We start from the raw sequence: 27,756 nt of genomic DNA, 5'->3' as shown, positions 1-27,756 counted from the left end.
AGCGCTTACCTAGGCAGTGGGAGTTGTTGATGCGTTTGTAACCCTGGGGGCAGTCCATGGCGTGCCTCGTACCCGTCAGAGGAATGGCTGAAGAGAAAAGAGAGAGAGAGAGAGAGAGAGAGAGAGAGAGATTAGTATGTTGTATTTACGTCATGTTTCCATCCACTTGTCAATCGAATCGTGTGAGGATCGCTAAAAATATGAACGTGAATAAAGCCGGCGAACGTGCGTTTCCATCTAGAGCTTTAAATCGGATAAAGCATTTATCACAAAAGACTTTTATCGAACGAGAGAAAATCCGATGCGATCGACAGTACAAACTTTTTGTCGACTTTCATGATTTTTAATCGAATTTTACCGTTTCCATAAGGCATTTTGAATTCGATATAACTTAATTCGCATAAAACGTGTGCTGATGAAAAAGTGATGGTTTCTTCCGGGAGGGGTGACTTGTCTTGAAAGCGGAGGGAACAGAGACATATTTTAATACTCCAATGGATTATGTGTGTGTGAGTGTGTGTGTGTGTGTGTGTGTGTGAGTGTGTGTGTGTGTGTGTGGAGGACTAGAGCGGCTTGTCGGCCCCTGGAGCAAGGTGGCACCCGGATACGTGAAAGCAGATTGCCGGCTCTCTTTCTTCGGCAGGGGGAACAAGGCCACGGTTGTTTGCGTGGAATGAAGCCGACTCGTTTACCGGCTACTCCTCGAGTCACGGGGGCCACAATGGGCCGATTCACAGAACGTAAACACCGCCGTTCCTGCCACAGACAGCGCTTACACTGGGCGTTTGGTAGTGGTAGGTACAGTACTGTCAATGAAAAATCTTACTTGGTTTAGTTTAGATTTCAAAGAACACGCTGAGTGGTCGGTCAAGCTGGTTTCAAACAAAGACAATAGTTTTATTCTGTTACGAGTCTGCAAATTCGGACTCGAGCAAAGGAAGTGAATCCGGGCTGAGTGAGTCAGATGGGGACGAGGTCGATAGGTTATAACGTGAAAAAGGAAGTGACAGTTTCAGGATGAAGAGGACAGGGAAGTGATGTCACACAGGAGGAATTTGTAGTTTTAACAGACTGATCTGTGAGAACGAACTACAAAGTTAGAACAACAGTCAAGTAGGAATACAAAACACTTTGGTGAGACTTGAATTTCATTCACAGTACCTACCACCTTCCAGTGACAAGGAGATGGAAGTAGGAAGATGGTGTGTGTGTGTGTGTGAGTCTATACTTCATTGAGTTAAAAACAACAACATAATTATGTTTACTATTATTATTATTATTATAGTATACTGTATTTGTTCTGTTGTTATTTTTTTATCTGTGTGAACTTGTCAACACTGTAGATGAGTAGACGAGTATAAATAACGTTTTGAATGAATGAATGAATGAATGAATGCATGCATGCATGCATGCATGCATGAATGAATGAATGAATAACCACTCTGCCTCAGCTGGGTAACAACCCAGAGACATTGAGATTGGGTCTGAAAATGAATGAATGAATGAATGAATGAATGAATGAATGAATGAATGAATGCATGAATGAATGAATTAATGAATAACCACTCTGCCTCAGCTGGGTAACAACCCAGAGACATTGAGATTGTGTCTGAAAATGAATGAATGAATGAATGAATGAATGAATGAATGAATGAATGAATGAATGAATGAATGAATGAATGAATGACCACTCTGCCTCATCCGGGTAACAACCCAGAGACACTGAGATCGGGGTCTGAAAATAAATGAACCTATTGACCGTAAGCCGTCTCCTTTTCTACGGGGATGAACACAAGGGTGGATGTTTCCAGCCTGATGTAATCCCGCCTCTTTTTCTTGCTCCGCTGCCAGAGTCCTCATGCCGTAGGATGGGCTGAATGACTGGGCAACGGTTCCAGAGTGGTTTGGACGCGTCCGCCTCTACGCTCGCCATGTAAATACGCTAAGAGTCGTAGAGTTCAAACCGCAACTTTCTGTTGCGGTTAGCGTGCTAGCATATCTCACCCGTTTCTTTAATCAGAAAGGGTGTGAAGATTAAGATAATCAGTCAGAATTGAATTCTGGATTGGTAAAAAAAAAAAAAAAAAGTAAAAGTTATTCCCAAATATGGGTATAAGACTGTCTATGACATCATGCGCAGAGGGGAAAGGGAAGGCATTCCTTTGTGAAGAGTGAGAAGTGACGTTTGTAGGGAAATACCGCTCCCTCAGACTTCTGGGACCGGGGGGTCTTTGAGCACATGTTTCGGGAGAACAAGATCATTAGTGGAACCGACGCGTGTGCGTCTGGCTCGGGGGGGTTCTGTTTGCAATGTGAGTCAGCGCATTCACACTAGCGTGCGTCCTCCCGACTCCACAGTTCCCGCCCCCCCCCCCCCCCACACACACTTCCTGCTGCCTGCGCGTCTGTCATTCTCAAGCTGCGGAAAAAGAAACATTCCCCCCCCCCCTTTTTTGTGGCTATGGGAAAGTTAAGAGGTGGTGGTTGACTCCCCCCCGAAAAACTCCCTTTTCTTGGGCGATACATGAGGAAACACATATGCTGTGAATGAGGCTTGCTGTGCCAGTATAGAGTGCGCGCCGATCGACCGGCTAATGTGTCTCACCAGAAACGACACACACAGGAAATGACAGTCGACGGTCAGTACAGTTAGACAAGACACACACATACCGTAGTTGGAGAACAAAAAAATCGAAACGTAGTGGAGAAGTCCTTATTTGGACGTGGAGCTTGTTATCGTGTGCCTCTGCGTTGCTTCGTGTGTATTCTATGACTTCATGTCTGACTTTTCAACGACAGAGGTTAATTTACCACAACTCCCACGTAGAGCTAGACCGACATAGCCTGGCGAGACCATCCTCGTCTAGCGAGCTCACGTTCTGTTTCCCCCTATCTGTGGGCCGGAGGAGGCTACTTGCCCTGACGGAAAGCCTATTCTCACGCTCACACGCCACACTTTAGTTTGAGGAAGGAAGAGAGACACATCTTGGAGGGGCAGCCCTGCCTGACAGAATAACTCCTTCAGCCAATCAGCGAAACAAATGTTTCCCAAATGGGGAATGATGGGGAAATGTTTCCCATATGGGAATAATGGTGAAAACTCTAATAATGGTGAAAAAGTCTATTTCTGCAATAACTGCACTTATGTGAGTGTGTATTCTACTAATGTCAACGTTCCCGCTCGTTGCTTCAGGAGACTGTTTTGGCCGCGAACTGCGTTTCATTTTCACTCACACGACTACGGGAACCAATCAGGGGCGTCAGAACCGCAATCACAACACAGTCCCTGATTGGCCCGTTCAAAACGTAACCGGAGAGAAATCGTTCCGAGATAGCAGGAAGTCCAGACTGAACCTGAAAGTGAACTCGCCAGATCAGGACGGTCACCAGGTTAAGACTGACTCTCGGAGCGAGAGTCGTACGGTACGGTTCTTGTCTCGTATTGCGTTCGTCGCTACTTACATGGTTTCTTTGGGCACTTCTGGCATTTGTTGAAGCCCCAGGACGTTCCGACGGTGCCACAGCAGTCCTCCTGCTTACTCAGCCCAGGAAGGGCCTTCCCACACTGATGGAGAGAACGGAGAGATACAGGAGAGGAGGAGGGACAGCGGAGGAGAGAGAGAGGAGAGACCAGGACATGGAGAGACAGAGAGGAGGAGGGACAGCGGAGGAGAGAGTGAGGAGACCAGGACATGGAGAGACAGAGAGGAGGAGAGACAGCGGAGGAGAGAGAGAGACCAGGACATGGAGAGACAGAGAGGAGGAGGGACAGCGGAGGAGAGAGTGAGGAGAGACCAGGACATGGAGAGACAGAGAGGAGGAGGGACAGCGGAGGAGAGAGAGAGGAGAGACCAGGACATGGAGAGACAGAGAGGAGGAGGGACAGCGGAGGAGAGAGAGGAGAGACCAGGACATGGAGAGACAGAGAGGAGGAGGGACAGCGGAGGAGAGAGAGGAGAGACCAGGACATGGAGAGACAGAGAGGAGGAGGGACAGCGGAGGAGAGAGAGACCAGGACATGGAGAGACAGAGAGGAGGAGGGACAGGAGGAGAGAGAGAGAGACCAGGACATGGAGAGAGAGAGAGAGAGAGATGGAGAAACGTAGCGGGAGAAAGAGAGAGAGAGAGACAAAAAAAAGCACAAAGACAGAGAGGGGTAGAGAGAGACGAAAAGTAAGACGAGGAAGAGAAAGAGAGAAGATAAGTGAATCCAGTTATTAACCGTGAGGAGGGCCTGGATGTGGTTAGCATCTAGCCTGGCTGTCAGAACAGCTCCATTACATTACACACACACACACACACACACCACACACACACATATTCACACAGACACACATCCACACACACACAGACACACATACACTCACACACACACACACACACACACACACGCAGATAAGAACGCACTTCGTCGCTCACAAGCCCTTATCTCCGCGATGTAAATTTGCGAGGAGATGTGAACTTAATTGCGTGGTGATCTCAGGTAGATTACACGTCTCTGGGATGTGTTGACGTGTTCATGGGTTTACGGAGCCACGGTATTAGACAGAAAGAGCTGTTTTGGCGCTGATAAGATCTTCATAGCGCTGGTATAAAGCAAGCAGACAGGGGGACGAGAGGGAGGCTGTATTTTGACTGATTTCAACTGAGACAAGGTTGTTTTTTCCTGTCTACACACAGACCAGTTGCGACGAGGACAGATTACAGTAGTTCTGAGGGACAAACGGCTACTTTGATATGGGTGGGCTTTCAGAGGGGTAGATAAGCAACAGTCGTGATTGAAGCGTTGCTTTTGACCTCCTGTAGTCGTCTTTGTTCAAAGTCTGTCAGTCTAGACCATGGGTTCCCAAACTCCATCAATCTGGGCCTCCCCTCTGAAAACAGTGACGCACCCGCGCCCCCCCCAACCCCCCAAACCCCTCCATTTTGCAAGGCAGCGTTAGCTAGCCCATAACGCTACACAGCTAAGTTAGCTCGGTGGCACCTGTTGCTAGTTAACGTTATGACGTTTTCGCACAATACATCCATGCCTGCGGGGGGAGGCTCTCTCTGCACTATTCACACATTCACTAGGCTATACATCTATCCCATTATTTATTTCGATGTTTCATTCATAAAAACCATAGACATTTCAAAAATAAAAAACATGTTTTTCCTTATTTTTTTAAATATTTTTTTTCCTAACCATCCCTCCGCGCCTCCCCTGAATTTCTTTGGGGCCCCCCAGGGGAGGCCCCGCCTCACAGTTTGGGAACGCCTGGTCTAGACCCTCTCTGAGCAGAGCGCTAGCAGCTGTACCTTCCTTATACTCCCTCACACACACACACACACACACAGGCCCCCCCTCACCTGTGTCCCGGTGGTCTCCTGGAAGCATCGCCCCAGCTGGCTCTTGGAGGTGACGGGCAGGTACTGGGGAACGTAGCTGTGCTGGCTGGGGTAGATGACGTTGTGGCCCTGCTGCTGGTGGTGGGTCTGGGTGCTCTCCGAGTGGTGGTAGGTGGCGTAGTGGGAGCCCGACTGAGACGAGCCCTTCACCTTCTGTCCGTTGGCGTCCAGCTGGGACACCTGGTGGATTTGGACGGACGCCTCCGGCGGGTGCTTGACGTGGATGTTGACGATGCTGGGGCTGTATTTGACTGGGGGAGGAGGGGGGCGGGGGGGGCAATGCAGTTTCTAAGAATTCTAGAGCCTGAGAACCCCTATGTGCCACAAATCAATCATCATAATCAATTATCCATCAATTATCTTTGTAAGTGACGAAATGTGTCCGGGCGGTCAAATCCGTGTGTCCGGGTAAAAAGTCAGATCGTCAAATTTTTTTGTTGCTAGCTCGCTAGCTAACTTGCCATTGATGTTAGTAAACATATAATACTGATGTTGGTAATTAATTTAAATGAGAAATATGTCTGTAAAATTGAAAACCTCATCCACAAACTGGTTGAGAGCTGGTAGCTAACATTAGGAGCTGAGCAGCTAGACCAAGCTCCCAACTAGCTAACGTTCGTGGATGACGTTTTCAATTCTATAGACGTATTTTTCATTCAAATGAATTACGATTGTCGATATTATATTTACTGACATCAGTGACAAGTTAGCTAGTGAGCTAGCAACAAAAAATCACGAAATCTGACTTTTTACCTGGACGCTATTTCGTAGCTCGGACACATGCATTTTGGCTTGACCCCTCCGTTTTACCAGGGTTATGTCCGTTGCTGAAGGTAAGTGGCAGCGTGTGCGTGGAGTGGACCTGGGACGCCTGCTGCTGACGGAGCGTGTGTGTGGAGTGGACCTGGGCCGTCTGCTGGTGGCGCTGGTGCTGGCCGTTCTGGACCGACATCTGACAGAACTTCCCGGTGAAGTTGGGCGGGCACTGGCACTTGTCCCTGGCGCTGCACTTGCCTCCGTTGATGCAGGGGAGATGGCAGACCACTGTCCAAACACAACATCACCAGAGGTCACAGGTCAGCCCCGTCACATCATAGAGAGATGGATGTAAATGGTAAATGGACTGCTCTTATATAGCGCTTTTCCACCTTAGCGGCACTCAAAGCGCTTTACAATGGCCTCTCATTCACCCATTCACACACACACTCACACACCAATGGCGGTAGCTGCCATGCAAGGTGCTAACCTGCTCATTGGGAGCAATTCCGGGTTAGGTGTCTTGCTCAAGGACACTTCAACATGTGGACAGTCGGAGCTGGGATTCGACCGCTGACCCTTCGATCACTGAACGACCCGCTCTACCAACTGAGCGGGGAAGTGTGCGATGCTCATGTAACCTTTCGCTACTGCATCGCTTGTGAAAAACCCCAAAATCCACAAACATGTTCAACTGTCGCTACAGACCTCCCAGAGTTCCATTACATATTCAGCTCCGTGTCCAAACATCGCCATCGCTCCCTCACCATCAATATCCATCTCCAAGGGGTGGATAGTAAATAATGCGATAGGCCTAGAGACTGCATAACGCCTTGGCAATCCTGTCATTAATTGAGGGACCTGCTAATGTATTCAGGTATTCTAAGTCCAGGGGCCTATTTTCCATCCTGAGTATGACATGTTGTGCGGAGCCCAAGTCCAGTTTCCGAGGTAATTAGTCCTCGGCCCAGATGAAGGTGCTGCAGGTTCGAAACTTCGTAGAGGTGCAAAACAAGAGGTCGTTACTCACAAGAAGAGGTAACCTAATGACACACCGTGAGAAGGTAAACAAGGAATTCAAGGCTCTTTTTTTAGTCAGCGAAAGTGAAGTACAAGGTGTCCTTTTTGTACCGTGGTCTCGAAAGCACCTCCACTCTTATAATCACACTTAACCTGCCTTGTTCGTCACTCACACTCTCTCACTTTCTCTCTGAGTTATCAGTCAACAATGACTTCCTCAGCCACACTTTCCGTCAGAGCTCCAGCTAGGCTAGACACACCATCACACCGAATTCACCTCAGCTCACCGCACTCTGCAGTCAATCGGAATAAAGGAAATATTAAAATTAAATAAAATTATGAGGGAAAGATAAGATTAGAATATAAACGGCCTCCATTCCGGCGGCGATTGCGAGCGCTAGCGAGGCTGAAGGCCGTTCCGAGGAGCGCCGTGTTTGCCGAGGCGTCCCCCCGGGGAGAAGAGCTGAGGGAGTGTATTTGAAATATGTGTCAACGGCGTGTGGCTCGGCGGTATGAATCAAGCTGTCAGTGCAGCCCAGAGCCGGCCGGCGCGCCAAGACTGGGAGGGGAGGAAGGGTGTGTGTGTGTGTGTGTGTGTGTGTGTCAGTGAGTGAGAAAGAAAGCGAGAGGCAGACGCAGGAAGCTGAAACTCTGATTTTCCCCATAGGCATCAGGTATTCCCACTGGGTGTGTGTGCGTGTGTGTGTGTGTGTGTGTGCAGGGGTGGACTCAAACAGGAATGTGACTCAATCCCAGGCCACCCAGTTCATCCAAACCACCCGGCCGCTAATTTCGTAGGCCAACCCTATTTATTGATGTAATGGCTACCAGGCTAGTTATACATTTGGCCACTATGTTCATCTGGGAGAAAAGTTATTAAGATTACAAAATACAACAATTTATGAATACTGGGTTTTCAAAATATGCTTAAGTTATAGATACACACTCAAAAACTCACTTGAATACCCACAAGGATACAATCATAACACATAAATGTAGGGCAGAGAAATTCAAGACGTCCCTCTGATGTAAGACATAATTACATAATAGCCAGGCTCGGTGGGTTCATTGATATTGAATTATGTTTATGAATAAACGGTCCACGCCTCGTCTGGTATCGGCATTAGCCTACCTGCCGCTAGCTTGTTTAGCTGACAGGTCTGGTCCAGCTCAATAGGGCAAACTAGCTTTAGCCTAACTTGAGCTGGCGACATTTTGTGATATGTGTTTCACGGTTCACGAGTCGAGTCAAATTTATTTCTTGCATATCAAAGAAACGTAACCCAACGTATGTCGAATAAACGGTAGGGATGAACATTTCAATTCATTCTTAATGTCAGAATACTTTGGGTCTCTCTTTCCTCTGGGCTGTGAGCGGCTGCGCTCTCTGTTCTAGCGTGATGGCTGTTTACATTGGTGTTCGGCCCTCTAGGGTTTCGGGGATTTGCCGTGGTGACACACAATGACAGTGTTCCCCCTCAACCCTCTCATTATGGTGACAAGAACTCGCAGCTCGCAAACCTCACGGCCGTGTCCGCCCCTCTGTCTTGCCCTGGCCTCAACACCAGCTCCGAGATAGCGTTTAAAGTCTTTGTTCGTTGGTTTTCTTCTGCTATCTCTATCTGTCTCTGTCTGTAGCTCTAATCTAAACATCATTAGCATGCAACTGCACATGGCCCCGCTAGCTCAGTCAGCAGAACACAAGGCTCTTGGGGTCGTAGGTTTGAACCCCACAGTGGGTGCAGCTAAGCATTTCATTAACATGGTACCCATATCATTTACATACGACAGACAAAAATCGACCACAGATTAAGTCCAGGATAAAGTCAATTTCCACGTTAGCGGCTAGAGCGAGTGATCTGAGAGTTAGCTCGTGCAGTCACGTGGCGACCACAACCTGAAGGCCCAGTGCGGAACCTAGGTTCTCATCTTAGAACTTTAGAAGGTTCAACCTAGAACCCTGATTCCGATACTAATTTTTGAACCCTTTTGAACAAACTCTTTCCACCAGTAAGAGAAACTCATATCAAAGCCCACTGCATGATATTTACCAGTGTACTTTACTAGACGTGCGTCACACATCAACACGAACACTAACTGATAGAAGCCTCGTGCTAATTGGCTGACAGGCCTCTGAGGGTGGTGATGTCATGAACAGCGTGTGTGCACAGTAGCCAGACCCAACCAGAAGCCACAGCTGCACTTCCCACACGGCTAATGAAGTCATGACACCAAACTCTGTCATGACCAAAATGGCCGCCCGCCTCAGTACTTCCCTTGCTGAACTGGGAGGCCAGATTATGTCATCAGCCCGTCTGTTAACAAGACCACAGTCACCCATAATTGTTGTACAGTCATCTTGTTGTGGGCAGTGAAATTGGAGCTGTGTGTTTGTGTGTGTGTGTGTGTGTGTGTGTGTGTGTGTGTGGCGAAAGATCACAGGCCCGGAAGGGAACTTCCACTGTTTTGAAACAAGCGTGAAGCTTTTCAGGTTTTATGACGCCGCCCTCTGACAAGACGGCTACTTTATCTGCCTCAGTCCTCCGATCGACAGCTTTACTTCCGTTATCTGACAGACGGGACACTGGGAAATCAAAACAATATCAAGAAAAAAAAAGTGTAGTGACTGTTGCATTATTTCCTTTATAGAACTACTATGTCCTTTCCTCAAACTGAGGAGGTCATACGACCCCTGAGGTCATCTGAAGAAAAAAAGTGTCGACACACATCGTCACACGGCATCTGTGACTCGGGGTGTGCTGTTCGCTTTTACGACCGGCGCTCTGGAATCTGAGGTCGCCGATGACCTTCGTCATCGACCTTCGACCTTAGTCATCGACCTTCGACCACAGAGAGGTCGACTGGATCTCCGGCCGCCGAATGAAGCCACGTTCCAGATGTTTCTCTTGGATAGAAAAGTTTAACTGGACTGCTTCACCTGGCGCACGCTCGCATGCATGCGCACACACACACACACACACACACACACACACACACACACACGCATGCACACACACACACACACAGATGTGTGCACACAAACAGAAATGCACACATATACAGTACACACACCCAGACACACACACACACGCACACACACACACACACAGATGTGTGCACACAAACAGAAATGCACACATATACAGTACACACACCCAGACACACACACACACACACCCAGACACACACACACACACACAAACACATAGATGTGTGCGCAAAAACAGACATGCACACTCCAACCCCCCCCAACACCACACACACACACACACACACACACACACAGACCCAGCAGCGTCTCTTCCCCCGGCAGTAGCAGGGAGCTGGGACCCGAGCTCGGCCCCTCGCCGTCCTAATGCGATTCTAAGACGTGCCGTCTGGCGCTTTGTAGTAAAATCCCACTTAGTGGTCACGGCAGCGGGGGGGCCTCGACCCAGCGGCCCTCGGCTCGCCAGAGAGCCCGGGCGCGCTTGTTTACCGCGGCCACGGAGTCTGGCAACCCGAGAAGCCCCTGTCGACCCCCCCCAACCCCCCTCCCACCCCAACTCCGCCTCCAGCAGTCTGTAGAAAGAGAGAGGACCGTAGGAGCAGCGGCCAGGTAGGGGCGAACGAGAAAGATATGCGAGGAGAGGGGGGAAAAAAAGACGAGTCGGGGGGGAAAAAATGACAGCGCGGCGATTATAAACTAATGAAATCTGACAAGGAGGAAATTACAGCTACCAGAGGAGCAGTCGGCTCCAACCATCCCCAGCTCCTTATAAGGCCGGACCTGCACAACTCATAAACTCTCCAGCACGCTCCAAACCTGGCAACCGCTGGCCTCCAAACCTGGCAACCGCAGGCCTACCCTCTCCCCCACCCCCCCCCCCCCCCAACTCCCTCCCCCTCCTCTGTCGTCTACGCAGGTTCGTGATCATCCACCAGACGATCACCGGGACGCAACTTGCGTACGTGGGCGCGAGGCGGGATTGTAAAAAATGTGAAAGTGTGGCGGTTGAGAATATCCGGATTGTTTATGGGGGTACAGACGTCTTTTTTTCCGTGACCCCACCTACCGTAGGACCCCCACATGCTTTCAATTAACCACTGACCGAACAGCTGATTGCACTCCGCCGGTGCGGTGGAGAACTTATAGAACCTATTAGTGTGTAAAGCTCGTTAACCAGGTTCCGTACGGGACTGCAGACACAAACAGAACCTCCCCGACACGCGGTTCCACCCAAAGTCAACAGCAGACCTGAACACAAACGGAACTGGATCCCTACTCAACAGCCCCTCGCTTCTTCCTCTGAAATGTCACATATTTGAGGCGGCGCTGCATGATGGGAAAGTTGAATATTGAACTTCCATTAGACCACCCCCCCCACCCCCCCCCCCACGACCCCTGACTTCCTCCCAAAATATAATTTCGTTTAATCCTACTGTAAATGCCGTTGTATTTTCTGGACCCAGGAAGCCCAGTGTGGTCCAGAACACTGGTCCAGCATACAGCAGCACACGCTTGGGACACACACACACACACACACACACACACACACACACACACACACACACCAGCGAGGTAGGGAGGGAGAAAAGACAGGGAGGAGGAGTGGGAGAGAAAGAGAGGGGTGGTGGGGTGTGGGGTGAGACAGATACTGTAGTCAGACGATTCATGAAAAACTAGAGCAGAACGACGCTGATTGGCCAGTCAGTCAGCCAGTCAGTCAGTCAGCCAGTCAGTCAGTCAGTCAGTCAGCCAGTCAGTCAGTCAGTCAGTCAGTCAGTCAGTCAGCCAGTCAGTCAGTCAGTCAGTCAGTCAGTCAGTCAGTCACCCAGTCAGTCAGTCAGCCAGTCAGTCAGCCAGCCAGTCAGTCAGTCAGTCAGTCAGTCAGTCAGTCAGTCAGTCAGTCAGTCAGTCAGTCAGCCAGCCAGTCAGTCAGTCAGTCAGCCAGTCAGTCAGTCAGTAGTGTACCGTAGTAAACTTCTCGGCTGGATACTTCTCTCTCTAAAGCCAGACTTTAGGAGACTAAGAGAGAGAGAGAGAGAGACAGAAAGAGAGAGAGAGAGAGAGACAGAGAGAGAGAGAGAGAGAGGGAGAGAGAGAGAGACAGAGACAGAGACAGAGAGAGAAAGAGAGAGAGAGAGGTAGTTAGAGAGGGAGAGAGAGAGACAGAGAGAGGGAGAGAGAGAGACAGAGAGAGAGAGAGAGACAGAGAGAGAGAGAGAGAGTAGAAGGTGTAGAAGTGGGAGGCCCCAGAGCGCTAGCGGTAGCTCCAGTGCTGCTGTGCTGACTCGGCAGGATCTCAGCCCAGGAGGAATGTGGAGAGAAATGAGGTCGTCTCTGCTGCCTGATCAGACGGACCCAACACGACCCCCCCCAACACCACACTAACACACACACCCCCAACACCACACAGTAACACCCCCCCCCCAACACCACACTAACACACCCCCAACACCACACACTAACACACACCCCCCCAACACCACACACTAACACCCCCCCAACACCACACACTAACACCCCCCCAACACCACACACTAATACCCCCCCAACACCATCACAATATCTTAACACCCACCCCTCGAACACCATCTCAATACCTGAACACCCACCCCCCCACAGTACCAGGGGGATCTCTCCTGCAGAGCTGGTTGAGTACGGGGGAATTAAAGAGTTCTGCCCCCCCTCCAGATCTAAACACTGTAAACCACTCGCTAACCCTAACCCTAACCCTCACCCTCACCCTCACCCCCCTCCACACCTAAACACTGTAAACCACTCGGTAACCCTAACCCTAACCCTTACCCTAACCCTAACCCTAACCCTCCCCCTCCCCCTCCCCCTCACCCCCTCACCCTCACCCTCACCCTCACCCCCCTCCACACCTAAACACTGTAAACCACTCGGTAACCCTAACCCTAACCCTCACCCTCACCCTCACCCTAACCCTCACCCTAACCCTACTCCCTAACCCTCACCCTCACCCTAACCCTAACCCTACTCCCTAACCCTCACCCTCACCCCCCTCCACACCTAAACACTGTAAACCACTCACTAACCCTAACCCTCACCCTAACCCCCCTCCACACCTAAACACTGTAAACCACTTGCTAACCCTAACCCTCACCCTCACCCTCACCAAATATCCTGAGCTTTCTTACTGGTCTTAGTTAAATCACTATTAAAAAGCAGCAAGCCAAAGCAGGTCCCCTTCCAGTCCCCTCCCTATTCTTATCATGAGTGTGTGTGTGTGTGTGTGTGTGTGTGTGTGTGTGTGTGTGTGTGTGTGTGTGTGTGTGTGTGTCTGTGTATGTGTGTGTGTGACTGTGAAGTCCCAATCTCCTTCCCCATCACTGGGGTATGATCAACAACGCACCATCGACTTGGTCTCGACCGCTGTACCGTAAATAACACAAACGCCCAGTCTCCTGGGCTCAGGCCTGTCGCTCTGCTAGCCGCCATCTTGGTTTAACGTGGTGCTGGGAGGATGGGGGGGGTGGGAGGGAGGGAGGAGAGGGGGGTGGGGGAGGGGAGGAGGATGGGGGAGGAGAGGAGGAGGGCGGGGGGAGGATGGGGGAGGTCTGGGAGAGACTACATGCCCGGACAGGTACAGCACACAAGGTTTACACACCGAAAAGTGATTCTTTTTTAAAGAGAGCCGTGTTAGAAGCAGCCAAGTCGAATGGTATAATATTATTACCCTGAACCACCCCCTCCCAACACCACACTAACACCCCCCCAACACCACACACTAACACCCCCCCAACACCACACTAACAACCCCCCAACACTACACACTAACACCACACACTAACACCCCCCCAACACCACACACTAACACCCCCCCAGCACCACACACGAACACCCCCCCAACACCACACGCTAACACCACACACTAACACCCCCCCCAACACCACACACTAACACCCCCCCCCAACACCACACACCAACACCCCCCCAACACCACACACCAACACCCCCCCCAACACCACACACTAACACCACACACTAACACCACACACTAACACCCCCCCAACACCACACACCAACACCCCCCCAACACCACACACTAACACCACACGCTAACACCACACACTAACACCCCCCCAACACCACACACTAACACCACACACTAACACCACACACTAACACCCCCCCAACACCACACACTAACACCCCCCAACACCACACCCCAACACCACACACTAACACCCCCCAACACCACACTAACACCCCCCCAACACCACACACTAACACCCCCCCAACACCACACACTAACACCACACGCTAACACCACACACCAACACCCCCCCAACACCCCACACTAACACCCCCCAACACCACACACTAACACCACACACTAACACCACACACTAACACCCCCCCAACACCACACACTAACACCACACGCTAACACCACACACCAACACCCCCCCAACACCACACACCAACACCCCCCCAACACCACCCACTAACACCACACACTAACACCCCCCCAACACCACACACTAACATCACACACTAACACTACACACTAACACCACACACTAACACCCCCCCAACACCACACACTAACACCACACACTAACACCCCCCCAACACCACACACTAACACACCCCTCTACAACACCACACACTATCACCACACACTAACGCACCCCTCTACAACACCACACACTAACACCCCCCCAACACCACACACTAACACCCCCCCAACACCACACACTAACACCCCCAACACCACACACTAACACCCCCCCAACACCACACACTAACACCCCCCCAACAGCGCTGCTGAGTCAGACAGGAATTCGTCTCGTCTTAGTCGTCCCGCATGTCTGCGTCAAGAGCAGGAAGTGCGGAGGTGCGCTCCTTATAAGGGCGCAGACAGGTCGGGCCGCCCCAACCCTGCTAGGGTCTGGGTAAAAGAACACCCCCCCCAAACGCGTCTCCAAAACACACACAAACATGACTCATTACCCATCATGCACCACCAGCACACATGACGATTCCACGCATGACGACAACGGAACAACGAGGGCGTGAGGGACGAAAAAAACAGATTTTTAAAACAAAACTTCCCAGATCAACTCACCTACTCTGAAGTTGGGCGCCGTCAGCGTGTCGGTGGCGTGGCCGTTCTCGCTGATGATGGTGGTCGTGTTGCCCAGCTCGCAGTTGTTCTGGCAATGGCCGCCCACGCAGGTGACCTTGCAGATGGTGGGCGTGAAGACCACCTTGATCCGGCCCGTGTGGTTCCCTGTCAGGGAGGGGGGCGCCCCGCAGCATAGGAGGAGGAGGAGGGAGGCGGAGGAGGGGAAGGAGAGTCTGGTGAGTGTCATCATATCCGCGGGGGGCTCGTAAAACACCTCTGCTCTGTTCCCCGTCCAAAAAAACGAGGCTGGGGCCGGGGGGGGGGGGGGTCCGCTCGAAACGACAACACGGGGCAGCTGTACGCTTCAGATCCTCACGAAATATTCCCTGTTGTTTCACTCTTTCCCTAAACTCTCTCTCTCTCTCTCTCTCTCTCTTCCACTGCTCCTTAATCCAGTGGCGTCTGTGTAACACGAGGAGGGAGAGTGAAAAAACAGTGGGAGAGAGAGAGAGAGAGGGGGAGAGAGAGAGAGAGAGAGAGGGAGAGAGAGAGAGAGAGAGAGAGAGGGAGAGCTCGGCAAACAAACCTCTGGGACGCTCTCCAATTCCTCATCGCAAGTCGGGGTTGTGCGTGAGGTGGGTATTGGCAGATCACAAAGCCACACTTCATCCCCCCGAACGGACAAGAGTGGGCATGACAATCTGGCCTCTGCCTTGCCCTCCTCCACTCTCCTCCCAACCTCTCTCTCTTTCTCTCTTTCTTTCTTTGGCACCTCCATCAGAAAAAAATTCCCAGAATGCTTTATTGTTTGTCCTCCTGAGATCACCTCTCTCCTTCTCCCTCCCTCTCTCTCTCTCTCTCTCTCACCTCTCTCTCTCTCTCTGTCTCTCTCTCACCTCTCTCTCTCTCTCTCCCTCTCTCTCTCTCTCTCCCCCCTCTCTCTCTCTCTCTCTCTCCCCCTCCCTGTCTGTCTCTCTCTCTCTCTCTCCCTCTCTCTCCCCCTCTCTCTCTCTCTCTCTCTGGACGAAGTCACAGCTGCTCACACTTTAACCGCAGAGGAGACAGAGTGGGAGGGAGAGAGAGAGTAAGGGAGAGAACTCAATGAAAAAGAGGAAGAGTGCAGACCACAAACATCTGCCCCATCCCAGACATCTGCCCCAGGACCACCCCATCCCAGACATCTGCCCCTGGGCCACCCCATCCCAGACATCTGCCCCAGATCCACCCCATCCCAGACATCTACCCCAGATCCACCCCATCCCAGACATCTGCCCCAGGGCCACCCCATCCCAGACATCTGCCCCAGATCCACCCCATCCCAGACATCTGCCCCAGATCCACCCCATCCCAGACATCTGCCCCAGGGCCACCCCATCCCAGACATCTGCCCCAGATCCACCCCATCCTAGACATCTGCCCCAGATCCACCCCATCCCAGACATCTGCCCCAGATCCACCCCATCCCAGACATCTGCCCCAAATCCACCCCATCCCAGACATCTGCCCCAGATCCACCCCATCCCAAACTATCCTCCTCCAGCCCGTCTCTTTAGTTTTCTCTGCCTCCAGACTCTCACCCGTTGACTCCTCTCTCTCTCTCTCTCTCTCTCTCTCTCTCTCTCTCCCTCTCTCCCTCTCTCTCTCTCCCTCTCTCTCCCTCTCACTCTCTCTCCCTCTCACTCTCTCTCCCTCTCACTCTCTCTCTCTCCCTCCCTCTCTCTCTCACTCTCTCTCTCTCCCTCTCTCTCTCTCTCTCTCTCTCTCTCCCATTGCTTCTCCTCTCCTATGTCTCTACACTCAATGCTTCTCAACCCCCCCCCCCCGACCCCAGACTCCTCCTCCTCCTCCTGCGTCGGTCAGCTGTTCACCCCAGACAGAGGGGAGACTCAGGGAGCGCGGCCAGCCGTAGACAGACGTCTGTTTTCTTCCCCGGAGGAGCAGGCGAAGCCACTGGATTACAGGCTGTTCCACTGCCTAAATATTTACTAGAAGGTGCAAAAAGATCTTGATTAAAGGGGGAACTAATGTGATGTAGTAGCGGTTAAAAACCAAAAGCTAACAGACAGTTGGGGTTTGAACGCCGCGAGTGAAGTACTGTATATTACACATCCAGTATTTCCAAAAACAAGTTTCGAGAGTCTGAGAAGAACCCATGTCTTCAGAAGCCAGACCGTTTCCACGCTAGGGTGTAATAGACGGGGGCTCGGTTCTGATTTAACAACCCGCACCTTTAGAACCCCCGAAGGAACGTCTGGCTCCGCTCGTCTCCTGGCGGGGGGCTACACACACAAACCGTCAAGCGCTCCATCAAAACCCGGGCCCTGCTCTCCGCTGACAACGCCGGCATTCTTCACCTCCGTTCCCCGTCGCTCGCGTGTCACGCTGGGGGGCTTAGCCTGTCTGAGAGACCGGGGGGCCGCTGACGAGCTCACGGAGACCCCCGCCAGAGAAATGTCACTTTCTAGACGTCACCTTCCACGTCATTCGGACTAGCTCTCCCCCTTGCGCCAGAACCTTGGCTTTCGCCACTCGCGTAGCCGGGTTTCAACTCTGTCACCTCGTTTCAACGTGCCCCCCCCAAAAAACGTGCTTCTCCTCTCTGGGCTGGGGGAGAGCATTTTCCCGTTGGTGTTTTTGTGTCCCTGCGTATTTAAACCTGAGTTTATATCAGATTTATTTGGTGCTCTCCTAGTATTCTGGGGGGGTCCTTTAGTGTCCATAAGTTCTCAGTCTATTAGGATTGTTACACCAACAAAACCATTGACCCACGATAGAGAAATGGCTGGTAGCTCCGCCCTTAGCGCCGCCTCCGCCCCTAGCTCCGCCACTAGCCGAGCGCCATGCTCAACACCACCCAACACTACCCTGGTGGAACCCAGCGAAACATGGAGGAGCTGCTAAAACTCTCTCCTCAGAGGAGCTGACAGTCCCTCCAAGAGGGGCGTCCCTATTGGCGCAACTGTAAGCGTGTCCTCCTCCTCGAACGTGGGTTCGAATCCCGCCCTGGGCGAGCCTTTAACACGGTCTGGACTGTTGAACACGACGCAGACGGACAGCTCTCCCCCCCCGAGCCCCATGTTCAACACGGCCCTCGACGACCCTGACAGACTCCCCGGCCTCACAAGTGATACAACACATCCGCCTGCTACAACCCTCCCAAATCCCCCGGCCTCTTTGATCTCGTCCTCCTTCTGTCTCCCAGAAGTGTCCCTGGGTTCCTCACACAGGAACGCAGACCGTTCCATGGACCATATGGAGAGGGAAGATTGAACGCAGACGTCGGGGTCCGCTAGCGACGCTAGCTAGGAGAGGGCAGGGGTCAGACAAGCAGCAGAGGAGGTCAGGGGAGGGGGGGAAGACATGAGAGGTGTAGACAGACACAAGTGTTGTGTCTTCTGTCGTGGGCTTTTGCAGAAGATCTCGAGGGGCGTTCGGTGGAAGCTTTGAGGGAGCACAGAAGCAGGAGCAGCTTTGGGAGGCCGGGCGTTTCCAGACCACGGCTCCAAGCTCTGCGGCGCTGCGAGTGGGAGAGAGAGTTTGAGTCTGAGTAGGAGAGAGAGTCTGAGTCTGAGTGGGAGAGAGAGCCTGAGTCTGAGTGGGAGAGAGAGTCTGAGTCTGAGTGGGAGAGAGAGTCTGAGTCTGAGTGGGAGAGAGAGCCTGAGTCTGAGTGGGAGAGAGAGTTTGAGTCTGAGTGGGAGAGAGAGCCTGAGTCTGAGTGGGAGAGAGAGCCTGAGTCTGAGTGGGAGAGAGAGTCTGAGTCTGAGTGGGAGAGAGAGCCTGAGTCTGAGTGGGAGAGAGAGTCTGAGTCTGAGTGAGAGAGAGAGTCTGAGTGGGAGAGAGAGCCTGAGTCTGAGTGGGAGAGAGAGTCTGAGTCTGAGTGGGAGAGAGAGTTTGAGTCTGAGTGGGAGAGAGAGCCTGAGTCTGAATGGGAGAGAGAGCCTGAGTCTGAGTGGGAGAGAGAGTCTGAGTGGGAGAGAGAGTCTGAGTGGGAGAGAGAGCCTGAGTCTGAGTGGGAGAGAGAGCCTGAGTCTGAGTGGGAGAGAGAGTCTGAGTGGGAGAGAGAGCCTGGGTCTGAATGGGAGAGAGAGTCTGAGTGGGAGAGAGAGCCTGAGTCTGAGTGGGAGAGAGAGTCTGAGTGGGAGAGAGAGTCTGAGTCTGAGTGGGAGAGAGAGTTTGAGTCTGAGTGGGAGAGAGAGCCTGAGTCTGAGTGGGAGAGAGAGTGAGTGGGAGAGAGAGTCTGAGTGGGAGAGAGAGTCTGAGTGGGAGAGAGAGTCTGAGTGGGAGAGAGAGTCTGAGTGGGAGAGAGAGTTTGAGTCTGAGTGGGAGAGAGAGTGTGAGTGGGAGAGAGAGTCTGAGTCTGAGTGGGAGAGAGTGTGAGTGGGAGAGAGAGTCTGAGTCTGAGTGGGAGAGAGAGTGAGTGGGAGAGAGAGTCTGAGTCTGAGTGGGAGAGAGAGTCTGAGTCTGAGTGGGAGAGAGAGTTTGAGTCTGAGTGGGAGAGAGAGTCTGAGTGGGAGAGAGAGCCTGAGTCTGAGTGGGAGAGAGAGTCTGAGTGGGAGAGAGAGTCTGAGTCTGAGTGGGAGAGAGAGTCTAAGTGGGAGAGAGAGCCTGAGTCTGAGTGGGAGAGAGAGTCTGAGTGGGAGAGAGAGTCTGAGTGGGAGAGAGAGTCTGAGTGGGAGAGAGAGCCTGAGTCTGAATGGGAGAGAGAGTCTAAGTGGGAGAGAGAGTCTGAGTCTGAGTGGGAGAGAGAGTCTAAGTGGGAGAGAGAGCCTGAGTCTGAGTGGGAGAGAGAGTCTGAGTGGGAGAGAGAGTCTGAGTGGGAGAGAGAGTCTGAGTGGGAGAGAGAGCCTGAGTCTGAATGGGAGAGAAAGTCTGAGTGGGAGAGAGAGTCTGAGTCTGAGTGGGAGAGAGAGTCTGAGTGGGAGAGAGAGTCTGAGTCTGAGTGGGAGAGAGAGCCTGAGTCTGAGTGGGAGAGAGAGCCTGAGTGGGAGAGAGAGTCTGAGTCTGAGTGGGAGAGAGAGTCTGAGTCTGAGTGGGAGAGAGAGCCTGAGTCTGAGTGGGAGAGAGAGTCTGAGTGGGAGAGAGAGCCTGAGTCTGAATGGGAGAGAGAGTCTGAGTCTGAGTGGGAGAGAGAGCCTGAGTCTGAGTGGGAGAGAGAGTCTGAGTGGGAGAGAGAGTCTGAGTCTGAGTGGGAGAGAGAGTCTGAGTGGGAGAGAGAGTCTGAGTGGGAGAGAGAGTCTGAGTGGGAGAGAGAGCCTGAGTCTGAGTGGGAGAGAGAGTCTGAGTCTGAGTGGGAGAGAGAGTCTGAGTCTGAGCGGGAGAGAGTTTGAGTCTGAGTGGGAGAGAGAGTGAGTGGGAGAGAGAGCCTGAGTCTGAATGGGAGAGAGAGTCTGAAGGACGCCTGAGGAGGGAGAATGACTTTCCCAGACGCCGCCGCCGCAGCTGCTGACAGGCCGTCTGTCGCGTGGGACGGGGCTGACAGGAAGTGGGCTGCGCTCTGACAGGAAGTGGGCTGCGCTCTGACAGGAAGGGGGCTGCGCTCCCGCAATTCAGGAGCACAAACATTCTCCAGCCCCCCCCCGCCTCCCCCTCCCCCGTCTCTCTGTCTGTCTGCCCGCTTCCAGCGAGCGCGGTGGCGAGCGCAGCGACCGCACGCTGGGTTAAAACCAACAGTGACGTCCCCGGGAGTTTAGCCAGGGAGGGGGGGGGTGTGGAGGTGGGGGAGGAGGTCTGGGGGGGGGGTGGAGGTGGAGGGGGGTTGGCAGAGGCACGGCTCTCCACTGGAAGTGTTTCACAAGACAAAGAACCTCTTTCGTCGACGGCAGGTGCCTTCCATTTTAAAACCCTGTCTACCTTTCTGTCGCGTCCTTCCCCTCTTGTCGCTCTCTCCCCTCTCTCCCTGCCTGGGCATGTCTGGACATGTCCCTCCTGGCTCCCTATTGGTGTTAGATCAACGTGGTCCGGAGGTTATTTGTAGGCTTGGGTGTCTGTGGCCGGGCTGGGGGGGTCCAGACTGTAGTTAGAGGTCAGGTCTGGGGGGGGGGCTTCTCCAGACTGTAGTTGGCTATTAGGTCTGTGTGTGTGTGGGGGGGGGAGATTTATCCAGACTGTAGACTGTAGCAGGGAAGGAGGGAGGAAGGGAGGGAGGAAGGAAGGGAGGGAGGGAGGGGGGATCGTCTGGAAGAGGAGGATACATGCATCGCTGCTCCCTCAAGACCCACTCAGACTATTGTGTCTGCAGAGTCTCCATTAACAGCCAATCAGACGCTGTCTCCTCACACTGAAACAGCCAATCAGAGGCTGCCTCCTCACACTGAAACAGCCAATCAGACGCTGTCTCCTCACACTGAAACAGCCAATCAGACGCTGCCTCCTCACACTGAAACAGAGCCAATCAGGCTGCGTTCCGAATCGCATACTACCCTACTATATAGTATGCCAAAACAGGATTTAGTATGTCCCAATACATACAGTAGTATGCCACATGCAGTATGGCAAAAATACCAGGATGTCCTACTACATCCGGTCGTATTTCGCAGTATGCAAGCCAGCAGGCTTTTCTGGCTATTCTGACCCACAATCCTGTGCGCAGCGGAAATGTGCGTCACATGTGCGAGTCGTGACGGCTGTAGACGAATGTCGCGTTATGGACGGCGACGGATGTGGGCTAATTTCAGGGCGCGATGTTATGACAAGGTAGTACGTCCCAATTGGATGCCTACTGCTTGCAAAGTACGTACTTTCTAAGGGCAGCTGTAGTAGGTACTGGTAGTAAGAAGTAGAAGTATGCGATTCGGAACGCAGCCTCACATTCTAGTCGGCCAGGATGGAGGAAAATATTTATGTAGGGAGACGAGTACAGGGGAAGTCTAGAACTCGATCGAAAAACATTCTTGTCGTTTGCCGACGGGGTGTATTATCACACACCTGGTTTGACTCCATACGTCGTATCACGTGTGTAACTACCGTATAAATGCGCACGATGAAAAAGGAAGCGATACATTGCAACCCCGTCCAAAACAACACAGGTCTAGCCAGCGGGTTCACACTATTCATGATTCATGAGTTTCAAAAGCCATTAAACCATTATGTTCCTCTGTAAACTGCAAATGGAGGATAGCCTTGTATGTCTTCCCTGGCTAGCTAGCGGTGGAGCCCTGAACTCGGACGAGATAGCAGGTATTCGGCCGTTACGCCGATAAAGATGATTTTTTTCTCGTTCATTTTTGTCTGTGGGGCATTTGTTCCATCAGTTGAGGGGGAAGAAACCTAGACAACACAGTTTAATGCCTCTCTCTCTCTCCTTCTCTCTCTCTCTCATTTCATTCTCTCTCTCTTTCCTACTCCTTGCCTGTATCTGAAATTGCCCTGGGAAAATGAGGCTAATAACTCATTTTAGACAGCAGCGAGCAGCAGGCAACGCTTAAGTCTTTATGCCATTAAAGTTACCGCTGGGGCTGCAGTTTGAACAAACCCAGTCGCTGCCCGACCCTCCACATTCCCTACAGCCTTACAGCATTAGAGCATGTGTGTGTGTGTGTGTGTGTGTGTGTGTGTGTGTGTGTGTGCGCGCCAGCATTTTTTGTGCCCACAAGGTACAATTACTGCCTTTCTTTTATCCATCCTAACAGAACAATTGGAAGAAAAAAGATAATGTAAACACGCGACGTAAAAATCTCCCTGGCGGTGGCCGACAACTAGTGTGACAGGACGCTCGTGTGGGGGCCCCGCCCGTATTTTTTCATGTTTATCTTTCTGTTGCCATGGTACCACCTCAGCTACAATGACTGATCTGGCGTCATCATTCAAGCTTTGTTGAAATGGACTTTTATTCTCACAAACTAAACGCCTATAATGTAAAAATCGGAGTGCCCTATCGCTAATGTGATTGGCAAAACACCTGGGCATGATTGGGGGAGGTGACCACGGCAGAAGGTAATTGGACAAATATGGTTAACGGGGGTGGGACTAAGGGAAAAGTGAGGGGGAGAGTGCTGCATGAGTTGTGGGGGAGAGTTGAATAAAATGTATTTAGAAAAAGAGAGGGATGAAGGGAGAGAGAGAGGGTGTCATCCCGTCATGGAGCTATAGAAATGTCCACGCCCACCCTTCCTAGGGTGTGCTGGCCCTCCTATACCCCCGTGTCCCCCAACCTTCTCCCCCCCTGACGCCAGCACAGCCCTGCCTGGGAGGCCTCAGGAATCTTTCAATTAATTTGTGAAATAACATATTCAATGTATTTGGGGTGAGCCACGGTCTGGTGGCTAGCAATGTATTGGCAGACGGACAAAATCCTCCCATAGTAAATATACACGCTGATGTGGGTGAGTTGAAATGACTGATTCTCTGCCTCCCATGACAATCTTGTTTGGCGACGATTAGCGACATGCTACTGTTTACAACATGACCAGGGCTGTAGTCCCCATGGAGGGGGCTGTGTCATGACCAGGGTTGTACTCACCATGTAGGGGGCCGTGCCCCACCGTCAGGGGGATGGGCCGGTCGGGCTGGTGCTGGGGGTGTGTGTGGTGTGTGTGGTAGTACTTGGGCTTCAGGACGAACTGCTGGCTCTGGCCCGGGTGCATCGCCATAGGCCGTATCCTGGAAGGGTCGAAGGTCACAATTAAAATACATAGCAATGTATTTGTAGTACACAGCACATGGTAATGCTAAAATAAGAGATCATATTACTGCCTCTTAGTATCACACTATTACTAAATCTGTTTACAATGGCACACTGGGGTCTTCTACATACTGAGGATTCAACTTTGACCTCCATGAGCCCCGCCCAATGCCCCACCCCCTCTCTCCAGAGCTCCCGGCCCCATCATGTCTCCCCACTGAGCAATGACACGTCTAAAAGACATATTTTAGATCGTCTTTTTCGGACGTCCAAAAGACATCCAATTAGGAGCCAGAATGAAGGTTTTTTAAGACGTTTAGATATTGAACCTGTTCTGCACGTCCACAGACGTCTTAGAGGGGTCCAAGCCAGACGTTCGAATATCGAGGTGTCCAGCAGACGTACAAATGGGGTTCTGGACCGACGGACGTTATTAAGACATGATCTGAACGCCACGTATACACCACGGACACTTTCTCAACAATATCAGACTCCTTCCTCAACTATATCGACCTTCCAAAGAGTCTAAAGAACAAACCGGAGCTCCGCACCAGATTCATTACATAAAAGCACTAAATCAAATACCGAGCAACAACGTTCCTGGACCCGATGGCGTCCCAGCTGAATTCTTTAAACACTTCTGGAAAACAACTGTTGTTTATCAGAGCAACTATAAAAACAAGGCAAATAAAACATTAAACATGTCGTCCCCCACCCCTGATGCATGTTCCTTTGAGGAATTGGGAAAGTGGAAATGTGATATTTAAGTCTAAAAGGTTGGTTTATCAATACCTTTGACTTTGATTTTGGACTGCGAACAACCCGCCACGGCGCCCCCTAACCATGAATTATAAAAGTTTCAAAGCTAATATGCGCAAAATATGTATTTGTTTTTCAGAATGATGCTTTCTGTAGAAATGACCTTCGTGGAGGTGAGGGCAATCCACTACCTCCGCACCGGTCATTCAAATAGCGAGTTCCTTATCCCTTACTTATATATATATATATATTTATATATATATTTTAAGCGATGAACCAGATCACCTACACTAGACGTCTGAGGAAACCCAGACACATCCTCATCAGATGTGTGTGTGTGTGTGTGTGTGTGTGTGTGTGTGTGTGTGTGTGTGTGTGCGTGCGTGCGTGAGCGGCGCTATTTAGGGCCTGCTCTGGCGAGCAGCCTTACTACATGTATTTCTGGCCGGCGCTGCTCATCCCAGCTGGGGGAGGGCCTAGAAAAGATGGCCTAGAAAGCGCCCCCTCAACCCGGGATAGCGCACAGCACCTGTCGGCTCATTCCACCTCCACGGTCCAAATAAAAATAAACAATCATCGAAGAATTCACCGATAAAAGACAGACGTGGACGCCATCGTCGGATTCGATGGACAATCAAGAAGAAGAAGAATGTGGCGTGTGTGTGGCCAAGATGAGCGGACAGCCCTGTGGCCCGGTGGCCGAGCCCAACCAAGCATGACATGAAACTGAAAGATGGGCAGAGGGAGAGAGAGATGGGGTGCCAAGGGGATGAGGATGATGGCAAGGAGTGTGTGTGTGTGTGTGTGTGTGTGTGTGTGTTGGATGGCATGAACTGAGAATGAAATGCAGCATAACCATCCAAAACTACTGCAACTCTCTCTCTTATTCTCTCTCTTCCTGTCTGTCTCTCTCCCTGTCTGTCTGTCTGCCTGTCTGTCTCCCTGTGTGTCTGTCTCTCTGTCTGTCTCCGTGCCTGTCCTGTCTGTCTGTCCTGTCTCTCTCCCTGTCTGTCTGCCTGTCTATCTGTCTCCCTCTCTCCTTGTCTGTCTATCTGTCTCCCTGTCTGTCTGTCTGTCTGTCTCTCTCCCTGTCTGTCTGTCTGTCTGTCTGTCTATCTGTCTCCCTGTCTGTCTGTCTCCCTGTCTGTCTCTCTCCCTGTCTGTCTGTCTGTCTCTCTCCCCGTCTGTCTGTCTGTCTGTCTGTCTCCCTGTCTGTCTGTCTCCCTCTCTCCCCGTCTGTCTGTCTGTCTGTCTGTCTCCCTGTCCGTCTGTCTGTCTCCCTGTCTGTCTGTCTGTCTGTCTGTCTCCCTGTCTGCTCCGCAGCCCTCAGACCAGATCCAATGTGACTTGTTTAAACGAGGGGAAGAAAGAATAAGGAATCTGTCATGTGGTGCTGAGCCAAGGCGAGGCTAGTTTATTTGTATAGCACATTTCAGCAACAAGGCAATTCAAAGTGCTTTACATAAGACATTAAATGCATCAAGACAAAGTGCAAGAAACACATTATTAAAGGACATTTAAAACAAAAGGCAGTAAAAATTGAATACCAGAATAAAAGTTACAGTGCAGTAATGGATAATTATTTGATTTAGTAAAAAGCAGCAGCAAAAAGAAAAGTCTTCAGTCCTGATTTACGAGATCTGAGAGTTGCAGCAAAACCTGCAGTTTTCTGGAAGTATGTTCCAGATATGTGGAGCGTAAAAACTGAACGCTGCTTCTCCATGTTTTGTTTTAACTCTGGGGACAGAAAGCAGGCCTGTGCCAGACGACCTGAGAGGCCTGGATGGTTCATAACGTAGAGATACAAATGCACAAAAGGGGGGTGGGCTCTGAGATCCCAACCCTGCCCCTACATTGACAGATAAGAGTTCCTGTAAAGCAATATAAACGATGAGACCATCAAGACTATGAAGAACATACTGTACTAAACATGTTCTCTAATCTCTATTTGGCTCTAATTTAGGTCTACAGATGAGACCGTGGCAACGCTAGCCAGCTAATGTTAGTTAGCGTCAGTAGCTACCGTAGCTAGCTAGCCAGCCCTCTCTCAAAGTCAAACTTTGAGAAATGTAGCAAGCTAAATTGAGACAGCTATCAAATAGACATTAAAACGGTGCCTAACACACAACGAACACCCGGCAACACCAGAGGAGTGTTCCTGATTGGGTGGAACATTTGGCTACAACAGAGGAGTGTTCCTGATTGGGTGGAACATTTGGCTACAACAGAGGAGTGTTCCTGATTGGGTGGAACATTTGGCTACAACAGAGGAGTGTTCCTGATTGGCTGGAACATTTGGCTACAACAGAGGAGTGTTTTTGATTGGGTGGAACATTTGGCTACACCAGAGGAGTGTTTTTGATTGGGTGGAACATTTGGCTACAACAGAGGAGTGTTTTAGACAAACCTGTACCCCATATATTCCTCAGTGTTACTAAGTAGAACATGACAGTTTACTCAGAAAGTAATCTGAGACTGTAAAAGGAAGCCTGGTTTGTTTCAATGGCTCTAAGCATAATTCCCCTTTCTATACTAACCTAAACCGGTCACAACGACACGGTTCTTGACCAGGGCTGAGTTTCCCAGAGGCATCGTAGCGCTACGTTCATCGTAGATGAACGCCATAGCTTACGATGAACGTAGCGCTGCGATGCCTCTGGGAAATTCAGCCCTGATGGGTAATAGTGGAGGTTTTTCTTTGTATTTCATCTGTAGTTCCTCTGTATTTACCTACGTATTACCCAAATATAACGACAAATTACCATATATTTACCACGTAAACACTTGGCAATTAGGGGAGTGTAAAAGGAAGGGTTGCCTACCAGAAGTATGCAGGAGAACAATACAGTGATGGCTTTCAGCGAGCGCGCTAATAAATACCGCACGGCATCATGGGACATTTCAAATGACGGAGACCTGTACTTTAAACTCCAGCTGGTCCCACTGTTCTCTTTACTTCACACACTCCTCCTTTTCATCTCCTCCCCCCTCCTCCCCTCCCCAGGACCTCTCGCACAGGGCTACGGGAAACCGGCGGTCGAGCCTTTCATTTTGGGATATGGGGGGTGGCAGACAAGAGATTCTCATGTGCCCACTTTCACGCTCCGCACAAAATGTCCCCCTCCAACAGAC

At 51.2% G+C, this 27,756-nt stretch overlaps 1 protein-coding gene across 1 annotated transcript in view; it reads right to left on the bottom strand.

Moving 5' to 3' along the window:
* ltbp1 (latent transforming growth factor beta binding protein 1) overlaps window positions 1-27,756 on the bottom strand; it is a gene marked incomplete at both ends in the record, with an annotated part of 94,939 nt that overhangs the window by 46,475 nt on the left and 20,708 nt on the right. The window contains 6 exons of the mRNA XM_084460916.1: window positions 10-87; window positions 3,463-3,565; window positions 5,350-5,639; window positions 6,199-6,432; window positions 15,246-15,410; window positions 23,704-23,843. Coding sequence (XP_084317042.1) covers window positions 10-87; window positions 3,463-3,565; window positions 5,350-5,639; window positions 6,199-6,432; window positions 15,246-15,410; window positions 23,704-23,843 — 1,010 coding nt within the window. The remainder of the gene's footprint in view (window positions 1-9; window positions 88-3,462; window positions 3,566-5,349; window positions 5,640-6,198; window positions 6,433-15,245; window positions 15,411-23,703; window positions 23,844-27,756) is intronic.

The sequence above is a fragment of the Borostomias antarcticus genome (assembly GCF_949987555.1).
Source record: "Borostomias antarcticus genome assembly, chromosome: 34".
In the NCBI taxonomy this organism is placed as follows: Eukaryota; Metazoa; Chordata; class Actinopteri; order Stomiiformes; family Stomiidae; genus Borostomias; species Borostomias antarcticus.
Note: the sequence above shows the minus strand (reverse complement) of the source record. Positions and strands in the feature narration are given on the sequence as shown.